Source organism: Rattus rattus, chromosome 13 (assembly GCF_011064425.1).
Source record: "Rattus rattus isolate New Zealand chromosome 13, Rrattus_CSIRO_v1, whole genome shotgun sequence".
Taxonomy (NCBI): domain Eukaryota; kingdom Metazoa; phylum Chordata; class Mammalia; order Rodentia; family Muridae; genus Rattus; species Rattus rattus.
The window spans coordinates 34,555,331-34,575,867 of NC_046166.1; the positions used below are offsets into that span (position 1 = coordinate 34,555,331).

General features: G+C 39.9%; 1 protein-coding gene across 1 annotated transcript in view; it reads right to left on the minus strand.

The window, feature by feature from the left end:
- Positions 1–20,537, minus strand: part of Neil3 (nei like DNA glycosylase 3) — a 51,088-nt gene that overhangs the window by 22,690 nt on the left and 7,861 nt on the right. The window contains exon 2 of the mRNA XM_032918902.1: positions 13,182–13,306. Coding sequence (XP_032774793.1) covers positions 13,182–13,306 — 125 coding nt within the window. The remainder of the gene's footprint in view (positions 1–13,181; positions 13,307–20,537) is intronic.

A 20,537-nucleotide genomic window follows, 5' to 3' on the forward strand; every position in this document is an offset into this window, starting at 1 on the left:
CATGGCTTGGTTGAGTTAATAAATGTGGTGCTTTTGGCAGTGAATGGTACTGCTGTGTGCTTCTACTTGCAAAGCACTGTGTCACAATACTACACAAGGTTAACAAGTCTAGCTTTTAAATGCCGGCTTCAAACTCTGTGAGCCCCACTATCAATCATAAACGAATTCTACATGCCCTATAGTTCCTGACGGGAAAAATGTGTGCCTGTAAGTACTTCATAATTTAGCTTATGGAGGTTTAGCCCCAGTGAAAGGTGTACACTGTCATGCCCAGGAGCCATCATATCTAAAATCTTTGCAGCTGCACAGCTCATAAAGTGGATTCTAAATCACTTTCTATAATGAAACCACATCCACATCAAAAGCCTCAAAGGTCACGACCCAAGTAAAACGTAGGAGTAGCCCCAATAAGAACTACAAACAAAGCTGATGCACCATTGTCTTGGAAATACATTCAGTGTAGGGACAAAATGCATATAAAACAACCACTTTAGCTCATATTGATTTGTATTTATAATATTAAATAGCTAATTGTCACTGAGCTCCAATAAACAAATAAATGCCATGCACCTTTAAGAGTAAGAATATATTGGCATCATTAAACTCTTTGAGGCACAGCAGCATGCGGGCAGTTCTAACAATTAACCCGGATGTTTTATGATCTGAATATCAGCTCGTGAGCCCGTATTACCTCCAGGAAAAAGATTTCAAGAGAAAGCCACTACACTAATAAATAATAATAATAATAATAATAATAATAATAATAATAATAATAATAATAATAATAAATAGGTAAGGAGAAAAGAACTAATTTTTTAAGGAAAGTTCTAAATACCAAGTGTGGGGTCGTGTGCGGGCTTGTAATCCCTGCAGTCCTGAGAGTGTACTTAGGTACTCACGGAGGAATGAAAAGGGATGCTCAGGCCAGGAGACTCAAAAGTGCAGCCTTTACAACCCCAACAGCATCCTTATGAAAGGCGGCCTGCTTTGCAAACATTTTTCTAACACACAGAAGTATTGACAGGTGTGGCCGAGGGTGAGGGGGATCAGGAAACCTCTGTCCAAGCAGTGCATTTAGCTCTGACTTACAAAGTGTAAAAACCCGAGACAGAATAGGAAAGCCTCTTGCCACCAGGTGCTGACTGGAGCTCCCCTGCTATTGAGAGTGAGGCCAAAACAAAATTATCTTTCCCTGGAGATGAACCAGGGATACATAGATTGGCACAGAACCCTGAAATGATTCAAAGAGAACCTATTCTTTCAGGAAGAACATCTGGAACACGAAAACACCTACAGAAGCTATGGCAAAGGACTGTGACCCTGAAACACCGCAATCCTGTGGTCTGCAGAGACCTATTCAGAAGAAATTAGAACCTTGCCTCCATAGTGATATTGGAAGTCATGGGTAACAAGCAACATGAGTCTCCTTTGAGAGGAGGGAGCATAGAGATCCCCTCTGTGATGTGAATTTGTTTTGCGGGATTGGCAGAAACCTGACAATGGAGCAGAAAAAGGAGAAACTACACAGGGTCACCCATGCAGCGACAGTGGGAGATGGAGTTCTCTTTTTTTAATGTTCAAAATTAATATTAATGTTTAAAATGTTTGCAGAATGGCAAGCAAGTTTCTGAGACATTTTAAAACCCAGAATACAAAACTAGAATAAAGAATGATAGGGCCAGGTGTGGTAGCACATGCTAGGCCCTCTGGCGGCAGAAACAGGGAGATCTCTGTGTGTTCAAAGTCAACCTGGTCTACAGAATGAGTTCCAGACCAGTCATAGCTAAGTTGTGAGGCTGGTTGCAAGAAAACAAAACAAAGCAAAACAAAATAGCAAGAGCTAAACCAAAGAATAAAACAATTCACCCACCTTCAAAAGAACAGGAAGAAGGGTGCCTCACAGACAGGCAAGTACAGCTAGGAAGCAAGTGTTACAGATATGGAAGGAAGCTCAATGATGTTTGCAAGCCCACTGCCCCCTCACCCAACCTCAGCACTGCTGCTAGAGGGGGCGCTGTGATGGGCCATGAGGAAACAGACCATCTCTGGAAAGGACCTGAATCCAAACGTTCCCTTAACCTGCTGGCATGTGTGGATGTGCTGGAATGCAGGAAATAAGCCAATTGCTCTGTATACTGCATGCAGAGGTAACTGATATATTTAGTCATTGAATTGAACCCCAAATCATGCAAACCGTGGCATATTCTGGGAGAGGAACTCTACCCTTCATCTGTGAGCCACATCTCTGCCTTTTTATTGTTTAGACAAGACCTCACTTTCAGGATATCCTGATTCCTCCTGGCTCAGCTGCTTGAGTGTCTGGGATCATGAATAGCCACCAGCAGGCCCAGTTAGGACAATGCTTTTGTTTCTAAATCATGTACAGTAAACCAGTTGAGGAGTTGCAATCAAACCATGGTGAGTAGGAGGATGGCAGCAGGAAGATTAGACATTTAAGGTCATCCTATACTATAAAGCAAGGTTAAAGCAGCCTGTGACTTTGACACTGTCTCAAAGAACCAACAAACCACCCATAGATACATTGTTAATTAAATGCACACTTTTATGTATTTATAAATGAACCAAAATATAACTTAGATTTGAAAAAAGTAAAAATATTTGCCTTAGGCTTGGGATATAAAAGGTGAAGTGCTTGCCTACCATGTGGGAAGTCCTCAGTCCAACTCCTTATTGTGTAAGTTTCCTGAGATTGAAATACTAGATCCTTCAGGGAAGCTCCTTAAGGTAAACAACTCAAAATGTATTCATGAAGTCCCTGAAACTGACCACATACACTAGGTTCCTCTCTGCCAGAGCAAGGAATAAAAGCTGAGAGTTGTCCCTCTTGGAGAGGCAAAGCCAGGCTGCAAAGAAGACTATGAGACCCAAACATCTGCCTGGAAGAAGCAGAAACCAGAGAAGCTGCCTGGAAGAGGTGTAGAACAACTGAGGTACTTAGAAAGGATACCCTCCAATTTGCTGAGCTGTCTGCAGCCTTTTTGAGTTGTCATCCAAGCCATCCACTTTGGTGATACAACTGTCTTTGAGCCATCTCTGCTCCTATAAGCAATTATATTTGATGAGTAACCCCAACACAACAAAATGGTTCACCAAGTTGGACTTTGGTGGTATCCATTCTCTGCTCTGGCTTGAGCTCCGTATTTGTGGTGAGCAGACCTTCGTGTTATGTCTCACCAGGAATGTTTTGTCACACAATACCTTCAGAATCACACATACACAAATATAAAAGTAGAATGTCGGGTGGATGGTGGGGGGAACCTGTATGGGGGAGGGGGAGGGGATAGGGGGCTTATGGACAGGAAACCAGGAAAGGGAATAACATTTGAAATGTAGATAAAGAAATATATCTAATAAATTTTTTTTTCAAAAGACAAACAAACAAAAAAAGTAAAATGTCGTCCAGGAAGATACACAGCCAAGCAGAAAAGTAGTTCTCTGAGAAGTAGGACATCTGCATCTGTCTGGAAAGGGTCATTTTACTTAACAATCATCCCAATTGTTAGATGTATCTGTAATGTTTGCCATTTCTGGTCATTTAAATAACAGAGAATTGTGAGGAAAAATCCTGAGTTGTAGCTGGCCTCTCCTTCAGTTCTGCCAGAAAAACTTCCTGTTAGTCTTTAAAATTTCCTACATCAAGTAAAATCTCCTACATCGAGGTAAGACTTACCCTATTTCTTCCTAAGAGGCTTTCAGGGCCTCCCTAGAACTCTACAGTGTTACTCAGGGTTGCAGCTTGTGGGACAGACATGCAAGGCTCCCCTCTTCCTTGCTCTGCAGCCTTGAACAAGTAGCTTAGCCTCTCTGAATCCACATCAGTAAACTACACAATGCTGTGTTTCCCAGTCCTAGAGATGTACAGCAAAAGAGGAACCAGATGAAAAGTGAAACATCTAGTTTGAATGAAGACTGGTTCAACACACAAGAGAATGTGATAAAGAAGGAATGAGGCTTGCCACTGACAGACCCAGGTTATTGAAGGACGAGATCCGAAAAGGCTCCATGTGTACCAGGGGACAAGCCATGGTTACTTCCGGTCCTCTCACAGACCTTAGTCATACACTGATCACTTTTTAGCATCACCCTCTGACACCTGCCTGAACTTCTTAGCCTCCTCTTTTTGGGGAAAGGGTTCTTGTTGTGGTGCCAGCAAATGCCAAATTGCAGTGGGCTTCATTAATTTCCTGGGATGCATTTGACTGTATTTATACCAATTGGTAGTAGTCGGCCACTGTGCTAGAGGGTGAACTGAGTGTGACTGTCACACAGTGGGCCCGCAGTAACACAGTCCACACTGAAAGATGGGAGAATTGTCTACATGAACTCAATTGCCACATTTATTACCTTTAATCATTAACTGTGGCCCCTCCTGGCTGGCCCGGGGCAGGGCTGTGTGTCTCTCTTCTGTTTACTTCACTTCAGGAGCTTCTCTTCATTTCCTATCATTGGCCCCTGGCCAGAGCTTTCTGTCCCTTTTTTCCATACCTCTCCTGGCTATTTTCCACAAAGTGTTTTTTTTCCCCTTTTCCTTTGTTTTTGTTTTGTTTCTGTAATCTTGTGACCATTTATTTACTCTTTGTTTACAGATCAAACGTGAAAGACTGACATCGACCTCAGGGTTATACATAGATCTCTTTTTAGTGAATGACAGGGCCTTGTAGACCTCATATAGCAGATTGAATTATTCAGTGTCCCCTCTGTTTGGCAGGTTCTTGTTGGGGTGCGAGTGCCAAGCCAGCCTGAAATACACTTCATTAGTTTCTTTGTAGGAAGCACTTGACTCACAACAACAACAGTTTGCCATCTTGGCGCATAGTTGACTGTGGACTGGGGCAGTGATCCGGACTGAGCTTGGTGTTACTGAGCTTGGCAGGTAGAGGTCTCTGGGTCCTGGGATGGAGCCTCCACTGACATCACAAAGGTCCCTTTCATAGTTAGAGCCTATTGTATAGCCTGCAGCTACAGCTTAGCACAGAGTAGCAACCCCCCCCCCCAACCCCTGCACTGACAGGCAGGTGATAGAGGGGAGAGCAGCATTTTTCCCCAGGGTCCCCTGGGGCCTCCCAGTGTGAGCTGGGGTTAAGGCAGATGGGCTGGGTCAGCAGCTGGCAGGGGCTTCCACTCTCTCCACCAAGCAACCCCACCACAGCCATTTTCATTCTACCAATAATTGAGCTACCTACCCCCTTTCTACCATTGGACTCAGTTTCTGCAGCTTTTTGAGCGCAATATGAGGAGCATGGGGGATGCAGTGGAAAATTACAGACATGCTTACTGACTGCGGAGGATCATCTCACCGCATCTCAAGGTAGCCTTTAGTCCTATAGGAAAAGGACCTAGAAGGGCATAAACACCAGAAGGATGGCTCCTTGCTGGATGGCCTCTCAGGGGACCCTGTAGTTGCCTCATGTACTCCTTATGACAGATCTCCAAGGAGCTGGAGTTCTGAAATCATTAAAACGATGAAAAGCAACCACAACCACCAAACCCAAAAAACAACTACTTACACATTCACTCAGTTCCACACTCTACAAACTCAACGGAAAAGCGATTACCAATACAAAGTTTAAGTACTTATGTAAGGCTATTCCAGAAATGATATGCAAGATTTATGTAAGATTTATTTATTTATATAAATCTTATATATATCATATATATAATATATGAGATAAATAGAATATGAACTGAAATAGGTGATAAAAACTAATTTTAATTAAAATATACTTAAGATGCTTATCATACTCATTTTACTTTATATAATCATTCATTGAAATTAATGATTGATATATTAAGAAACCAGTACTAAGATTCATGAACAGATGAACGTTTTTTAACAGACTTAACTAAAAAAAAGAACTCTTCAAGGAACAGATTAACACATGCACTAGTAAATGAACTTAAACATAGAATGACAGAAATGAAACAAAGTGAGAGGTATTGATTTAGACATACTTTAAGAAAAATAAAATCATCTGCTGTTTTCCATAGCTACTGTCCTTCCTTCCTGCAGCGTCAAATATTACAGTTATTTATTCCTATGCGAGACAGTCAGACCTCTCTTTACATTGTGCGTTTGTGTGTTGGATTCTCCTGACTTTCCTTACTTGTTTCCTTTAGTGCCCTCTTTATTTTCAATACATCCTTTTGGTGAGTTCTGAATTCTCTGTTGAGAGGTTTATTGTTCTGGCAATTTAGCGGCTTCCCTGCTGCCTTCTGTCTTGCAGAGTTTCTGATGAAAAGCCCAATGTACTTTTCAACTTTGTTTCTACATATGTCTCTTTCCATCTAGTTGCTTCCAGGGTTTGTCTTCATCTGGGCTTCTCAGCACAATGACTGGGTATGTGTGAAGGATATTTGTTTTTATTTCTTTGAACTTCTACTATATTGGGTTTGCTAAGGAAAATTCTTGCCCATTTAACTCTATAAAAATCTCTCTTTTTTTCTTTGGGTTACAGGTACATATATTTGCTTTAGACTATCTGACATCCCAAATCTTCAATCATTATATACAACCCTTCTCTGATTTTGCTAATTTTTATGTTGTTGTGATCAGAAACCCTGAAAAAACAATCTAAGAAAGAAGAAGGGTTTGTCTTAAATCAAACTTCAAGGGAGTACATGTATTGCTATCATGGCAATATATATACTATAGTATATATATTGATGTAGTACATATATACCTTTTAAGGCAGTATATATCCCATTCATAAAGAGGCAAAATATACCTTTATAGAGGATCTAGGGATATATATATATATATATATATATATATATATATATATATATACTTTAGAGCAGTTGGGGCTTGAAAAATCTCATCATATTGTCTCTGCTATAAGGAAGGAGAAAGCCATTTGTATTCAATTCAATTATATTCCTTTTTTTATGCAGCCCAGTACACAAGTTGCTCTTCTTTGGACAATCAATCAAATTCATCAAGATAATCCTTTACAGGTCTGGTTAGAGGTTAATCTAATCTAGATAACTTTCCCAGGTATGCCCAGAGGCTTATCTTCTAGGTGATTCCAGATCCTGTAAGTTGATAGTCTATATTAGTCATCTATTGATTTTATATTTTTTAATGTTATCTGTTCTGCCTTTCCCTTTCTTCCAAGGCCTCCAAACACAGTGAGTTAATAGTCTATCGATACAAATCTATTAAAAAAAACACATAGGAAAGGAAAATTAACAATTCATTGGAAGGGAGTGTTATCCTAATACCAGAATTAAACAGAAGAATATATGAATATAATACTTTAGGCCAACATCTGTCATGAAAACAAATAAAAACATTCTCAATAAAAGAAATCTAGCAATATGCAGAAAGGGTAAACTATCACAATGAAGTAGGAAGATTGGTAAGATTATGATAAGATCAGTCTGTATAATTCACCATGTATGTGCACTGCAGAACAGAGCATCAGCCTTAAGTGTGCCCTAAAATACTCTTTGCTATTCTCACCTCAACGGGGCAATGAAAGACCTGAACATACAGATAAGGACTCTCTGGAGGGCCACAGACAAGACAAAGCAATGTAGCATCATCTAGAACAAATTCTATTACTTGTTTCTGAATTCGTGCTAAGTCAGCTATTCTTTGGAATGCTGGGTATACATGGGCAAAAGAAGGTGAGCCAAAGTCCCTCTTTTCGCAGCATCAATTGAGGAAAGTAAGGGAGCATTATGGAAAGAGCAAGTCCAGCCAACAGCGATTGGACTGTATGAGTGTTGCTACAGCAGCACTGCAGAGGGATGCTGAACAGAGGACTAGGGATTCTGGGGAGGCCCTGCGAGGGACAAAAGTGCTTCTTGTCCATCAGGTCACCAATGGGCCTGCACAGTGCTGTAGAGCAGACATGTTCACCTGTTAGCTTCCTTGTTAGCAGCTTTCAAATAAATTCTTTTTAGCTCCCAAGCCACCCTGCATTGTTTGATGCTGTCTGGCAGCAATCTATCCCCGCCGCACAAGTGTGGCTATGTTGTAGATGTTATCTACCATACAAACAAGAAAGGTAGTACCTGAGGCAGGAAAAAAATAAAGCAAACAGCAAAGAGAGTAAGGGTGCGTTATCTCACAGTCTACTCAATATCACAGTCGGATTCCCAGGTAGTGCACTCTAAAAAAAGATAATGTGTTTGGGAGGGAAGAAAGGAAAATGCCACAGTTCACAGATGCTATAAATATTTACCTCGATTGCCTATCTCAAACCAGAACACCCTGTAAATGCCAAAACATGCAAATATGAAAACTAGAGTAATTGAGGTCAGCAAAGGTGCAGGATACAAGGCTAAGGCACACTCAAACATTTTACTAGAGAAGAACTGAAAATTCAAATTTTAAAAATCAACCCTTTACAATAATATAAATCATCAAATGTTCTGGACAACCCTCATTGTCAACTTGATACAGCTTAGAGTCATCTATGAGGAAGATCCCACTTGAGGAATTGGCTGGCTTAAGTTGGTTTGTGAGCATGTCTCTGGGGCATGGTCTTGATGTAAGAGGTCAGAGTCCTCTTAGGCTATATAAGAAACACACATGGTATATACACTCACTGATAAGTAGATATTAGCCCAAAAGCTTGGAATACCCAAGATACAATTCACGGACCACATGAAGCTCAAGAATAAGGAAAACCAAAGTGTGGATGCTTCAGTCCTTTTTAGAAGGGGGAATCACATACATGAGGAAATGCAGAGGCAAGATGTGGAGCAGAGACTGAAGGAAAGGCTGTCCAGAGACTGCCCAACCTGGGGATCCAGCCCATTTGCGGTCACCAAACCCAGACACTATTCCAGATGCTAGGAAGTGCATGTTGGCAAGAGCCTGATATAGCTGTCTCCTGAGAGGCTCTGACAGAGCCTGATAAATACAGAGGCAGATGCTTACAGCCAACCATTGGACTAAGAATGGGGTCCCCAATGGAGGAGTTAGAGAAAGGACTGAAGGAGTTGAAGGGGTTTATAACACCATAGGAAGAATAACAATGTCAACCAATCAGAACCCCCAGAGCTCCTAGGGACTAAACCACCAACCAAATAATACACATGCAGCCACCTATGGCTCAAGCTGCATGTGTAGCAGAGGATGGACTCGTTGGGCATCAATGGGAGGAAAGGTCCTTGATACTGTGAAGGCTGGATGCCCTAGTGTAGGGGAATGCCAGGGCAGGAAGGTGGGAGGGAGTGGTTTGGTGGGTGGAGAAGCACCCTCATAGAGGCAGGGGGAGGGGGCGATTGGATATGGGGTTTCCGGAGGGGAAACCTAGAAGGGAGATAACATTTGAAATTTAAATAAAGAAAATATCCAATGAAAGAAAAGAAAAAAATGGAGGGTGGGGGGGACCTGCCTAAGTATGAGCTAGTACACAGTGATTCTTCATGGTTTTTGTTTCAGTTCCTGTTAGAATTACTGCCCAACTTCCCTCAATAATAAACCATGGCCTGGAGATGTAAAGTAAAACAAACCTTTTCTTACCTAAGGTGCTTTGGTCATAGTGTTTGTTAGAGCCACAGATCCCAGCTAAAGCATCAACTTACCTAGAGATATGAAATATGCCTGGGGCTGAAAACTACAAAAACAGATAAAAGAAATAAAAAAGCTATGTGTTCTGTGTTGATAGGGCAGGGTACAACATTGTTAACCTAATAACAATCACCTAATGATGCACAGATCCAGTGTAAACTCTATCAAACCCTGAAGAATCCTTAATCAGAATTTTGTAGCAGTCAAAAAGTTGAGCCTAAAATTTGGAAAACCATAAGAAATAAAACAGTCAAAATAATCTTGAAACTTCCTAAAATATACATATATACACTTAATACAGAGCTACCATATTATGGAGGAGACAATATCCAAACTATACTTCACATGCTACCAAATAAACCTCTCCAGTACCAGGAATGGGTTACATGATTTGAGTGATTGGGAAACCTTGTCCCATAGATCCCTCCTCTAAACATTACCCACTATCACCAAACTTGGCAGTAAGACCCTGTTACTGAAGATATCACATACTTAGGGCACAGAATATGAAATTCAGCTGGTACTCATCTGGGAACTTCATTCCTACCAGCTAGAGTTCATAGTACTGGAAGCTGTCATGCACACAACTGGAGGAGAAAAGTAATTATGAATCTCACCCAGCTATGATCTCTGTGAACTGCAAAAATGATCAGCCTGTAAGATATGCCCACTGGAGCAAGAGTGGCATGAATGTTATGGGACCAACCAAACATATTTTTTTCTTTTCTTTAAGAACTACTCTATGGACGGAGCCTGTAGCTTACATTATTAATGAAGCCAAAAACCTGAGACTAAATTGGTAATGGGTCCTAGAGGAAACCTACTACTACTATTTTGTTCAATGAACACAGCAATAAAATGCCTCTGGATGACATACTGCTGTAGCTATTGATGAATGCATCCCTCAACCCTAATCAGAGGTTTCTTCTTGTAGACGGTAACTAACACAGGCCCACAAGTAGACACAAACAGAGAGTAAAAGATGTTGGAATGCACAGCCCTATGAGGGATGTCTTCATTACATCCTTCACTTCAAGGCTCAGGGATCTATGTGGAGATGGAGGACAGAAAAATTGCAAGAACCAGAGGTGGTAGATGATGTCATGGGTGCGGTGTCTTCTACATACTATAGGACAGATGCGCATATGAATTTACAGAGACTGTGATAGCATGCAGAGGAGAAAGTCCTACCCTTAGCCAAGAAGCTATTCACAATTGATAGCTTCTGGGAAAGATCTTCAGTGAGATATGAATGGACATATCAACCAGATTTCAGGGATGGCTCCATGCTTAGGACTGGTTGGGCCACACAAATTAAACTCCATTTTTGGTTTGTTTGTTTGTTTAAGGAGAAAGAACATGAAATTTGCTAGGTAGAGAGGTCAGGAGAGTCTAGAAACAGTTGGAGGAAGGAAAAGAATACAATCAAAATATACTGTAAGAAATTCTGAAAGACTAAATAAAATACATCAAATGACTAAAACAGGATGACTCATCTAACATATCTGAACTTACTTTAAAACTACTTTAAGATACTGTATTCTTAATGAAAATGGATACCTAGATCCATTAAATAATATGGTGAGCTCAGAAATACACATATGAGGCCAACTGTTCTCTTGATAACATTGCAAAGAAATGTGTGAGAGAAAAGGTAATCACCACACCAGGTGTCAGGACAACAGCATATAAACAGAGAGGAAATACCATACAAACAAAAAGCACTAAAATGCTTGTCTTGCACTTTACTCAGACTTAACTCAAGTGGATCAGTATCCTAAATATGAGTGCTGAGATAATAACCGTACACAAATAAAATGTCACAAGTGACTTTGTAGTGGGGAACGTTTCAAAGATTTTAGTAAAATTTTTGATCCAAAGAAGAAAACAAAAGAATTTAGAAGTCATTAATACTAAAAATAGTTATCTTCAAAAGACATAATTTAAAAACAAAATGAAGAGACAAGACATAAAAATAGTTTAGAAGTACACTTTTTGAATTTAAAGTCATATTGTAATATGGGATTCGGTTGAGTTTGTATTACTAAATTCAGATTCCAATAGCTGTCTGCCTCTGACCTTGAATTGTTACACAGAAGAGTCATTAGGGCTGCAGGAAATTCAAAGTAAGCAAGCCGGTGAATTTTTTCCCTATCCATATATTGAGATAGGTGCTCTCCAGGGATGCCACTAGTTCACGTAGCTTGAAGATATGATTGCCCTTGTTTAGAACTTCATGGAACACTTACTGACAGCCCTCCACTGAGAAATGACTCCCTCCTTATCACTGTAGTGGGGGAACATTTGATAAAAAGCCTACCTCTCATCTTCCCTAAATAAATCTACACTTAGCACCAAGAATCAATAACATATCAATGTTTTCAACTATCATCCATGGATTCCATTGTGCCTGACTCTCTCCAGTGCTAAGTGTTTTCAACCACATCAATCTACCAAGGTAATAATGTACCCAGCAATACATCATTACTGCATGAACCAGCCAACATATGCTGATACTATCAATTCCAGACTAAGGAAAACCATGAAGTGACAATGTGGCCCAAGGACAGAAGCTGCTGACAAGTAAAAGAACACCTCAAAGGAGAAGCAATTACAGAAACCTGGGGTACTCCAAATATGTAGGCGATGAGATGCAATAAATAACTAGAGAGCCATGTCCCCTCTGTGAGTGTCTCTTACCTTCCCTTGTTAGAATGAGAAGTAACAGCTCTTCCCTTGTCAAGTGCTATCTGGTCAACATCATAAAGGAAACCAAACAAGAGCCCAGGAAGCAAACTCATACTCACTGTTTGCAAAATCTGAAGCTAACTCTAAAACCACACAGTGATTTGATAGACATAGGAAACCACAGACCTGTTTCATTTACTTGAAAAAGTTAAATAGGTAGTCGTAAATCTAACATTATCAAAGCAATAATATATATTATACCATATAGTATACAGAGAGAGAGAAAGAGAGAGAGGCAGAGAGACAGAGAGAGACAGAGACAACAGAGAGAGATACACACACACACACAGAGAGAGACAGAGAGAGAGAGAGAGAGAGAGAGAGAGAGAGAGAGAGAGAGAGAGCGCACTTGTCCTTCTTTGCCTATATATTATCCACATATTCCCATAAGAACCCTGAGACAATGGATGACTTAGTGTGTCTGTCGGAAGTTCGTGAATTCTTTAAGTTCCCAAATTCCACACAAAGCTTCAGACAAAGAAGACAGAAAAAAAAATACAAAAATCTAGTGACACACTAAAACCAAACTAGAGTCTGTCAGAAATGCAAAATAACCTATGTTACAGAAAGCAATTAACATTTGCTGAAAATCAAAACAGAGCCTTGGCTCCAGTGGACTAGAGAAGCCCTGCAGGCCTACAAATGGTGTTTTTTTTTTTTAAGAGAAATAGAAGGACAGGCCTACGAGGAATGAGGACACTCATCACAATGCATTCTTCTTGTGCTTTTTTTTCTATAACAGAATCCCAGCCTTTCATGTTGGAGAGCTTTTAAATCTGGAACACTTTCTCCATGGTTAGATGTGAAACTTGGAAAACTGGTAGCAAACCCTTCCACCCACCTTTACACATGGAGCTGCATGGCACATTGGACAGGTCTGTCTTACCGTAAAGCTCTTGGGCCAAAGTACATAAACAGCTCCTTCCCCAAGGTTTCCACACCACTGTAAACACATCCATTAAACAGTCTCAAGACTTTCCAGCCAGAATCTTTAGCATTCATTGGAGCAGCCTAGTAGAAAATAGATACATATTTAACACACATACACACATGCAAATTCTCAACACAATTACAATGCAATTCTTAAATCCAGTTCTATTACTCCATGACTAGGTTCATGCCTGAAGGAAGAACGACCTCTAACATGTCACATAATACAATCAGCTATTTACATATATTTGTCCAACTACTATGCAGTCACTGGAAAGGAGAATGGCCAATTTTTTTAATTGAAAAATAAAAGTCACTGTAAATAATTGAGATGACCTTTTCCAAGACCATATTATGTGTACATGCATGAAATTACAGGAAAGTCATGAGAATTGTTGTAAAACTAACAGCTAAACTATAAAGCCTTCTACTTCTAAAACTCTGTATAATCAAGTTTCTTGAAAGGGTTTTCAGACTGGACTGCTAAAAGTGAAGGCTAATTATGAAAACAGACACTTTAGCTGTACCTGTGAAGTTTTAGGCAAGTAAAGAATAGTTAAGTCAAAAATTCACAATAAAAGAGAGAGACAGCAAAGTCAGCTTGAGGCACATAGACAGTTAAGAAAGCTAATAAGTAAGATGTCTTCTTCCCATGGTTTGTGGAAGATGAGAACTGAAGTCTGGCATTCAGAGTAGGGAGTCTAATTCAAGATCTGCCCCAGAATGTTAATATTATGAACATAATGTTACCACAAAGAAAAGGAAATTTATTTTCTCATCAGCCTTCCCAAACCAAACAGTAGAGCTGGAAGTGCAAGTCATGTAATCACAAATATAACGTGAAACATAAACACACACTACAGGTTCTTTTGTGGGGGAAGATAAGGAATGGGATTTGGTTTAGATACTGATAATGTTTGTTTTCTTAAACTTGGCAGTATGGATAGTGTTCCTTATATCATGCTTTATTGTTTATACATGTTTCATAGGCAGCATTTAATGAACTCAAAATATAATAAAATATTAAATATATATATATCGAGGTAAAATAAGGGAGGATGGAGAGATAGCTCAGTGGTTAGGAATACTTGTTGCTGTAACAAAGGACTCAGATTGGCTCCCAGGACCTAAATTGAACTAGAGGATCTTATGCTTTTTTTTTTCTGGTCTGTGTGAATGTATGGCACATACAAAGTGCACATGCATAACACAGGTAAGGCACTCATGCATACAAAATAAAAATAAATGCATTTTTACAAAAGATAAAACAAGCACAGGTGATAACCGCACATTTTTAAAAAGATTTTTTATATTATTTTTAGTGTTTTAGTGTGCATGTGGCAGTGAGAGGGGGTGGGGATTGAGTAGTGTGGTAGTCAAGGCCAGAAAGAGTATTGATCCTTTGTAGCTAGAATTACACACATTTATGAGGCACCCGGTGTGGATACTGGGATCCTACTCAGGTCCCTGGAGGAGCAGCAAGTGTTATTCACTGTGAGAGCTTCTTTCTAAGCCCCAACCTATAGATTTTAAATTTTGACATTGTATTTATGTCCATCTATGAGCTTAGACACATGTGGATTCAATGTTGCATACCAACCCACTGGTGTCAGAAGAAGGATTCTGGTTTCCTTTCCCCTCATTCTGTCTTCTTTTCCTCTGAGTCAGGAGTCTTTCTCTGAACCAGAGGCTTGTGTTCTCTCAGCTAGGTTGAAATCCACCAAACCCAAAGATTTGTAACCACTTATGACTGGGTTACAGGCACTCAACAGGGTGGGTGCTGAGATCTGAATTCCGATCCTCATAATATTGCACTAAATGCTCTACAATGCTCCAGCTCTCCCCTCTGAACCACAACCACACACACACACACACACACACACACACACACACACACACACACACACACACACACACATACATGTTAGTACACATTAACTCTTAATCTTGGATAATCACTCATTCACCTCTAATTTCTTTTTCTTTCTTCTCAAAAGGCTAATGGTTGCTCAGAAGATTTTGAATATCAGAGGAAAAAAAACCTCTTGTCTTCAGTTTCAGGGAAATAATATTCTCCCACCATTTTCAAACTTTTGGCTTATGAATAAGTGTTATTCTAAGTGCTTCACTGTAATATGTCTACTCTTTATTTTATTAAGTTGGTCTTTGTTCTAAAAGAAGGGAAGAAACTATGGTGTTTATGTCTGAGAAATAACAAGTGGATTTGGAAGAGAACTGAGAACAGCCATTCTCCCACTATTTGAAGTTGCAGCAGACATGGCTCATGGCAGAATTTTCCACTGCCTAAAGTTCAAGGAAGTTTAAAGGAATTTTAAGCCTGTCATTTATCTTTACTTTTCTTTTCCTTTTCTCCCTTTGTCTATCTCATTATGTAACCTTGACTATCTGGAACTTACGACGAACACCAGGCTGGTCTCAAACTCACAAAGATTCTGTCTCATCCTTCCAAGTGCTTGTTATTAAAGGTATGTGCCACCATTAAGGATTTCCATCCTGTCATTTGTGGTAAGTACTGGGAAATTAGTTTCAGGCTCAGAATGATTGATAAACATAGACAAACAATATTAAAAGCAAAAGCATTCTGAGTTCTGCATAAAACATAGGAAAAAACTCAGAGATTCTAGCATTAGGTATTACTGGTCCAGTTGTTACCATATCCTTAGAACTTCTGCTTCTAAATTCTCTTCTGTTTCAGAAATGCCAGGACCAACCATGGCTTGGAGAGGTGTTCTGAGAGAAGGGGTGTTTGAGGGCAGAAAGAAAAAAACAGAAAGAAAGAAAGAAAGAAAGAAAGAAAGAAAGAAAGAAAGAAAGAGAGAGAGAGAGAGAGAGAGAGAAGAAAAGAAAAGAAAAGAAAAGAAAAGAAAAGAAAGGAAAAGAAAAGAAAAGAAAAGACAAGACTACTAGTCAAATCGTGGGTTCAACGTGGCAGCCTATGTTCTACTGGGATGTCTTTCCAGACTAATCTCTGTAGATAGCTCTTGGCTCTATAGTGTGCTAGAGACAGCTCTTTAGACTGTTCTCTCTCTCTCTCTCTCTCTCTCTCTCTCTCTCTCTCTCTCTCTCTCTCTCTCTCTCTCTGTGTGTGTGTGTGTGTGTGTGTGTGTGTGTTGTTCTGCTCTGTTCTAGACAGCCTTTTTCTTGCATTCTAAAAAAAAACCTCTCTAGTTGAAACAGCTAGTTTTCTGCTCAAGATAGCTTTCTTTGGTTGAGACAGTTCTCTCTGTTAGTAAAAATTCTAAAAGCTCCTGCATATGTCATGGGTTTTCAGACCAAAGTCAAAAAGAAAAAAAAGAAAGTTGAGAAAGTTGGCTTTTCTGACCAAGTCAGAAATCCTGTTAGAAAAATTCTAAAAGTAATTCTTCAGCTTTCTAATCAAATCAGAAGGCTAAAAAAATTTCCAAAGAATTGTGTTCGATTGCTGCTTGAAAACATTCTAAAAAAAATCTCTTTTAGCTAAGTAATTCTTGGGATTTCTGACCTCAGAAATCATGTTAAAAAAAAATTCTTGAAGAGAGCTGTGTTCACTCTCCAGAGATCTCCAGATAAGGTCAGCTCCACTAGAGAAGAATTCTAAACAGCAAGAACATTTTTCTTTCTTAACATTGCAAAAGAATTCAGAGATCAGCCTGCCTCTGTTAAGAACAAACAATAAGCTAACTGGATGGGACCCTGCTCTGGAATTACCATTCAGACCATGTCTGGACCTAAATTCACTCTATCCCAGGCTGACCTGGAACTCAGGAATCTTCCAGCATTTATATCTGCCTGTTTTTCTGACATGCTGGTTCATAGTGTGGCCGTCTCTCTTCTTTTAAGTCTGTGAAATTTCTTATACAATTCATATTGCATCCTGATATTTTTGCGTAATTGAGAAGTTACATATTTTGAACTCACGTTTTAGAGTTCTTTTCACTGAAAGTCCCAGTGTTTACCATTTTGCTGAGACATAGACACATCCTAGACTCCCGGACAGTGCAATCTCTATTTTTATGGAGTCATTAACATTAACAGGAAAGACACTCCTCGGAGGAAGATGAAATATGCAGATTATTATACAAACAAGCCTTATACACATAGCAGCCATCCATGCTCGAGGAGGCCCATGCCCTGTTGACCCTGTCCCAAGGATGGGAGCCATGTCATTTCACCCCCACTACAGCCACGCCAGACTCTGCACAGAAATGAACTCGAGGTCTTATGAGAGACTCATTAACACGTACTAGAAAGGTGGGCTAGAGTACTCATTGAAGGGAAAATAATCATTCCCTTGAACTTCGTTTTTATCAATGACTGTGTAACTGTCCTAAAGCAACAAACAAGAAGAGTCTTTCCTTTCTGTCCTATAGTCTCTAAGCCACTTACATATACTTCAAGCCAAGTATAGACTACAATAGCATATTTCAAGATAGGTTCCTATAGCAACCAATTAGTATGTACAAAGTTTTTTTAAGATGGTCACTTAAACACTATTTTTCTTTCAATCAAGTATGGGGGGAAACCTTAAGGACACTTTTAAGATAATGAAATACAGAGCAGACAGAGATCTATTATAAGTAACTTTTATATAAGTATAGACTAGGCCATATCTTCAGGTTCTCAGATTAAAACTCTTAGTTTCATATTAACTTTTCACTTATAAATTTATGGCTCAGAACCTTTTTTTTTTCCACCATTGCAATGTCAACTACCTCTTATCCAGTCCTATAAATTCTTTATTAGTATCTGGTTTTAACCATACGTACCCTCTGAAATATTCTATTAGATTTCCAGCAGAGTGTTAGTGATGAATCATACCAATACACACAGGCACACACACACACAGACACACACACACACACACATGCCTACACTCATGGTAGGTTCCCCCCATACTGGATTCAAAGAAAAATAGCTCCTTATGCTTTGAGCTCATCTGGATCAATGCTTTTAAAAGTTAAATATCAAACTTACCATCTACCCCAATATCTGACCAATTATAAATCCTTTCCATAAGGTACTACACTGCTACTTTTCACCTTAGGGTCCTCTACCACGTTGCCTAGCTTCCATTCCCTACATGGGAACACACATAATTAGGTGGTTCCGACTACCCATCAACTCTCTGTCCAGATTTTTTTCCTTCTTTCCCTCACCCAGTTCTGACTTCACAAAGTTTTATAATGGTTTTTGGCAAAGGCTCAAATGCTGTCACAATACCAAACTAAACAGTCAATGAGTCCTAATTGTCTCATGTGAAGTCTCCTCAAATTGCTAAATTAACAGCTTTGACAAGAACGTACATCATTTACATAAAAACTGTAGAAGCCAACAGCTATGACAGTTCATGTTATTCTCTTTGCTCTGTCTACAACTGACATCTTCTGACAACCAAAGTGGTACATGACATCTAGAAAGACAACCCTTTCTGCTAAAAATGGTTGATTCATGGCTGTTTAAGTGGATTAGTTCATTTCAGAAAAGTTTATTGACTTCTTTGTATATTTCAGGTTGTGTTCTAGAAGCTGGGCTTATATCTGTTAAGTAAAACAAATTAGATTACTCCAAACTGTAGAGTTTATACTCTAGTAGAGGAAAAGGCAAGGAAGAGAGTAGAGAATAAGGTTGGGGGCAGGGGTGCAGCAGATTGCAGTTTTAAAGGGGGACACCACAATCTCACTGGGGAACTGGCATTTGCTCAAGTTTTAAATGAGGTAAGGGAGTGATTCATGGCTTTGGAATACGCAGTAACAAATGCAATGCCTTTCTTGTGTCACAGGCTAGGGTGGCCATGGCAGAGGACCAGTGGGATGAGATAAGTAGATTTGACATACAAAAGGAATCAGATTGTGTGGCCCGAGGACCAATTTAAGTTTTTTTTTCCTACTTCTTCTTCTTCTTCTCCGTAATGGAGTAGAACAATAATATGACCTACATTAGTATTTGAAATGCACTCGGTGGCTGCTAGGCACAATGTTGTCTGAAGGAGCTCAAGATAAAAGCCTTAATATTTCTTATGAGACAACTGCAGAGATCCAGCTGAGAAACACAAGGATCTGGATCAGTAAGATGTAGCGGGGCTAGAAACGGACAAATTGTTAAACTTATTTTGAAAATCAAACAAGTATTTGCAGACAAATTGAAGGTGGAACAGGAGAGATCCAAGATGACGAGTTTGGGGCCCGGATAATAAGAAAGAAAAGGTACAGAGAGACGGGGGAGCAGAGAGGAAGGGAAAAGCAGGTTTGGTTTTAAGGCGTGTTAAAGTTGAGCTATCTCTTAGGAAAACATCAAGAAGAGAAATATGGGATTCAGGGGTTTGGGAGATAACCGAACTTGAAGCTATAAATTTTCTTTAGTGTTCTGCAGAGAAACTGTCTAAAACAGTGATGTTAGATGAGATAGAAGGGACTATGTACACATAAACAGCACGAGCACAACAGAGTTCTAGGGTCCTCCAGAGTTAAGCTGTTGGAAGGAGGCAGAACTGGCGAAGAAGGCTTATGACGTCAGGAAAGGAGTACAGGGAAGCAACCACGCACGGAGCTAGCAAGGCGAGAACAAAACCCAGCAAGTGAGGCATTCCAGGAGCATCTCAAAACTACATTTCAAGGAAGAGGACACGTCAAGGGCCACTGACAAACTGAGTAAGACAGAGTCTGAGCCTCGACCCCAGACTCGTCCACAAAGGAGTAATCCACAGCAAGAGTTGTAGGGATGGAATAATGGCAAAAACCTGATTAGAGTAGGAGGACTGAGAGATCGTGGAGAACAGGACTGGCTGCGGGAAAATAGAGCAAACTCACAAAGCTCAGAAAACACAAACTTGGGGAACTCGTGAGGAAACGGAGACAGGCAATTGTGTGCTTGTTTTGAGATGACTCATGTTTGTCTATGGCTGGCAAAGATTCAGTAATGCACAGCAATCACAGAGCAGCTGCAGTACTATTTTTTTTTAAGGCAAGCAGGAAGGTTCAAGGTCACACACAGTTTAATATCAGGATGGAGGGCAGAGGAAACAGGTATAAATGAGAGTCCGTATGAAGTCATGCGTGTATTATTTATTTGTCTACTGATTGATTACGTTTTCTGAGCAAACTAGGAAATAAGATCATCCACTAAAGGAAACGGGGACCCAAGGAATGTAGATCCTCAAAAATTATGTGCAGTATGTAATAATGCTACTCCAACTCATTGTTCTTGGGTTGGAGCCAATGTCCTCATACAAACGGTGCCACCTGCTCCATCCTGGGATCTGAAATCTGCCCAAAGACATCTAGACAGCATTGAAATCTCCTGGATAGCATGCAAG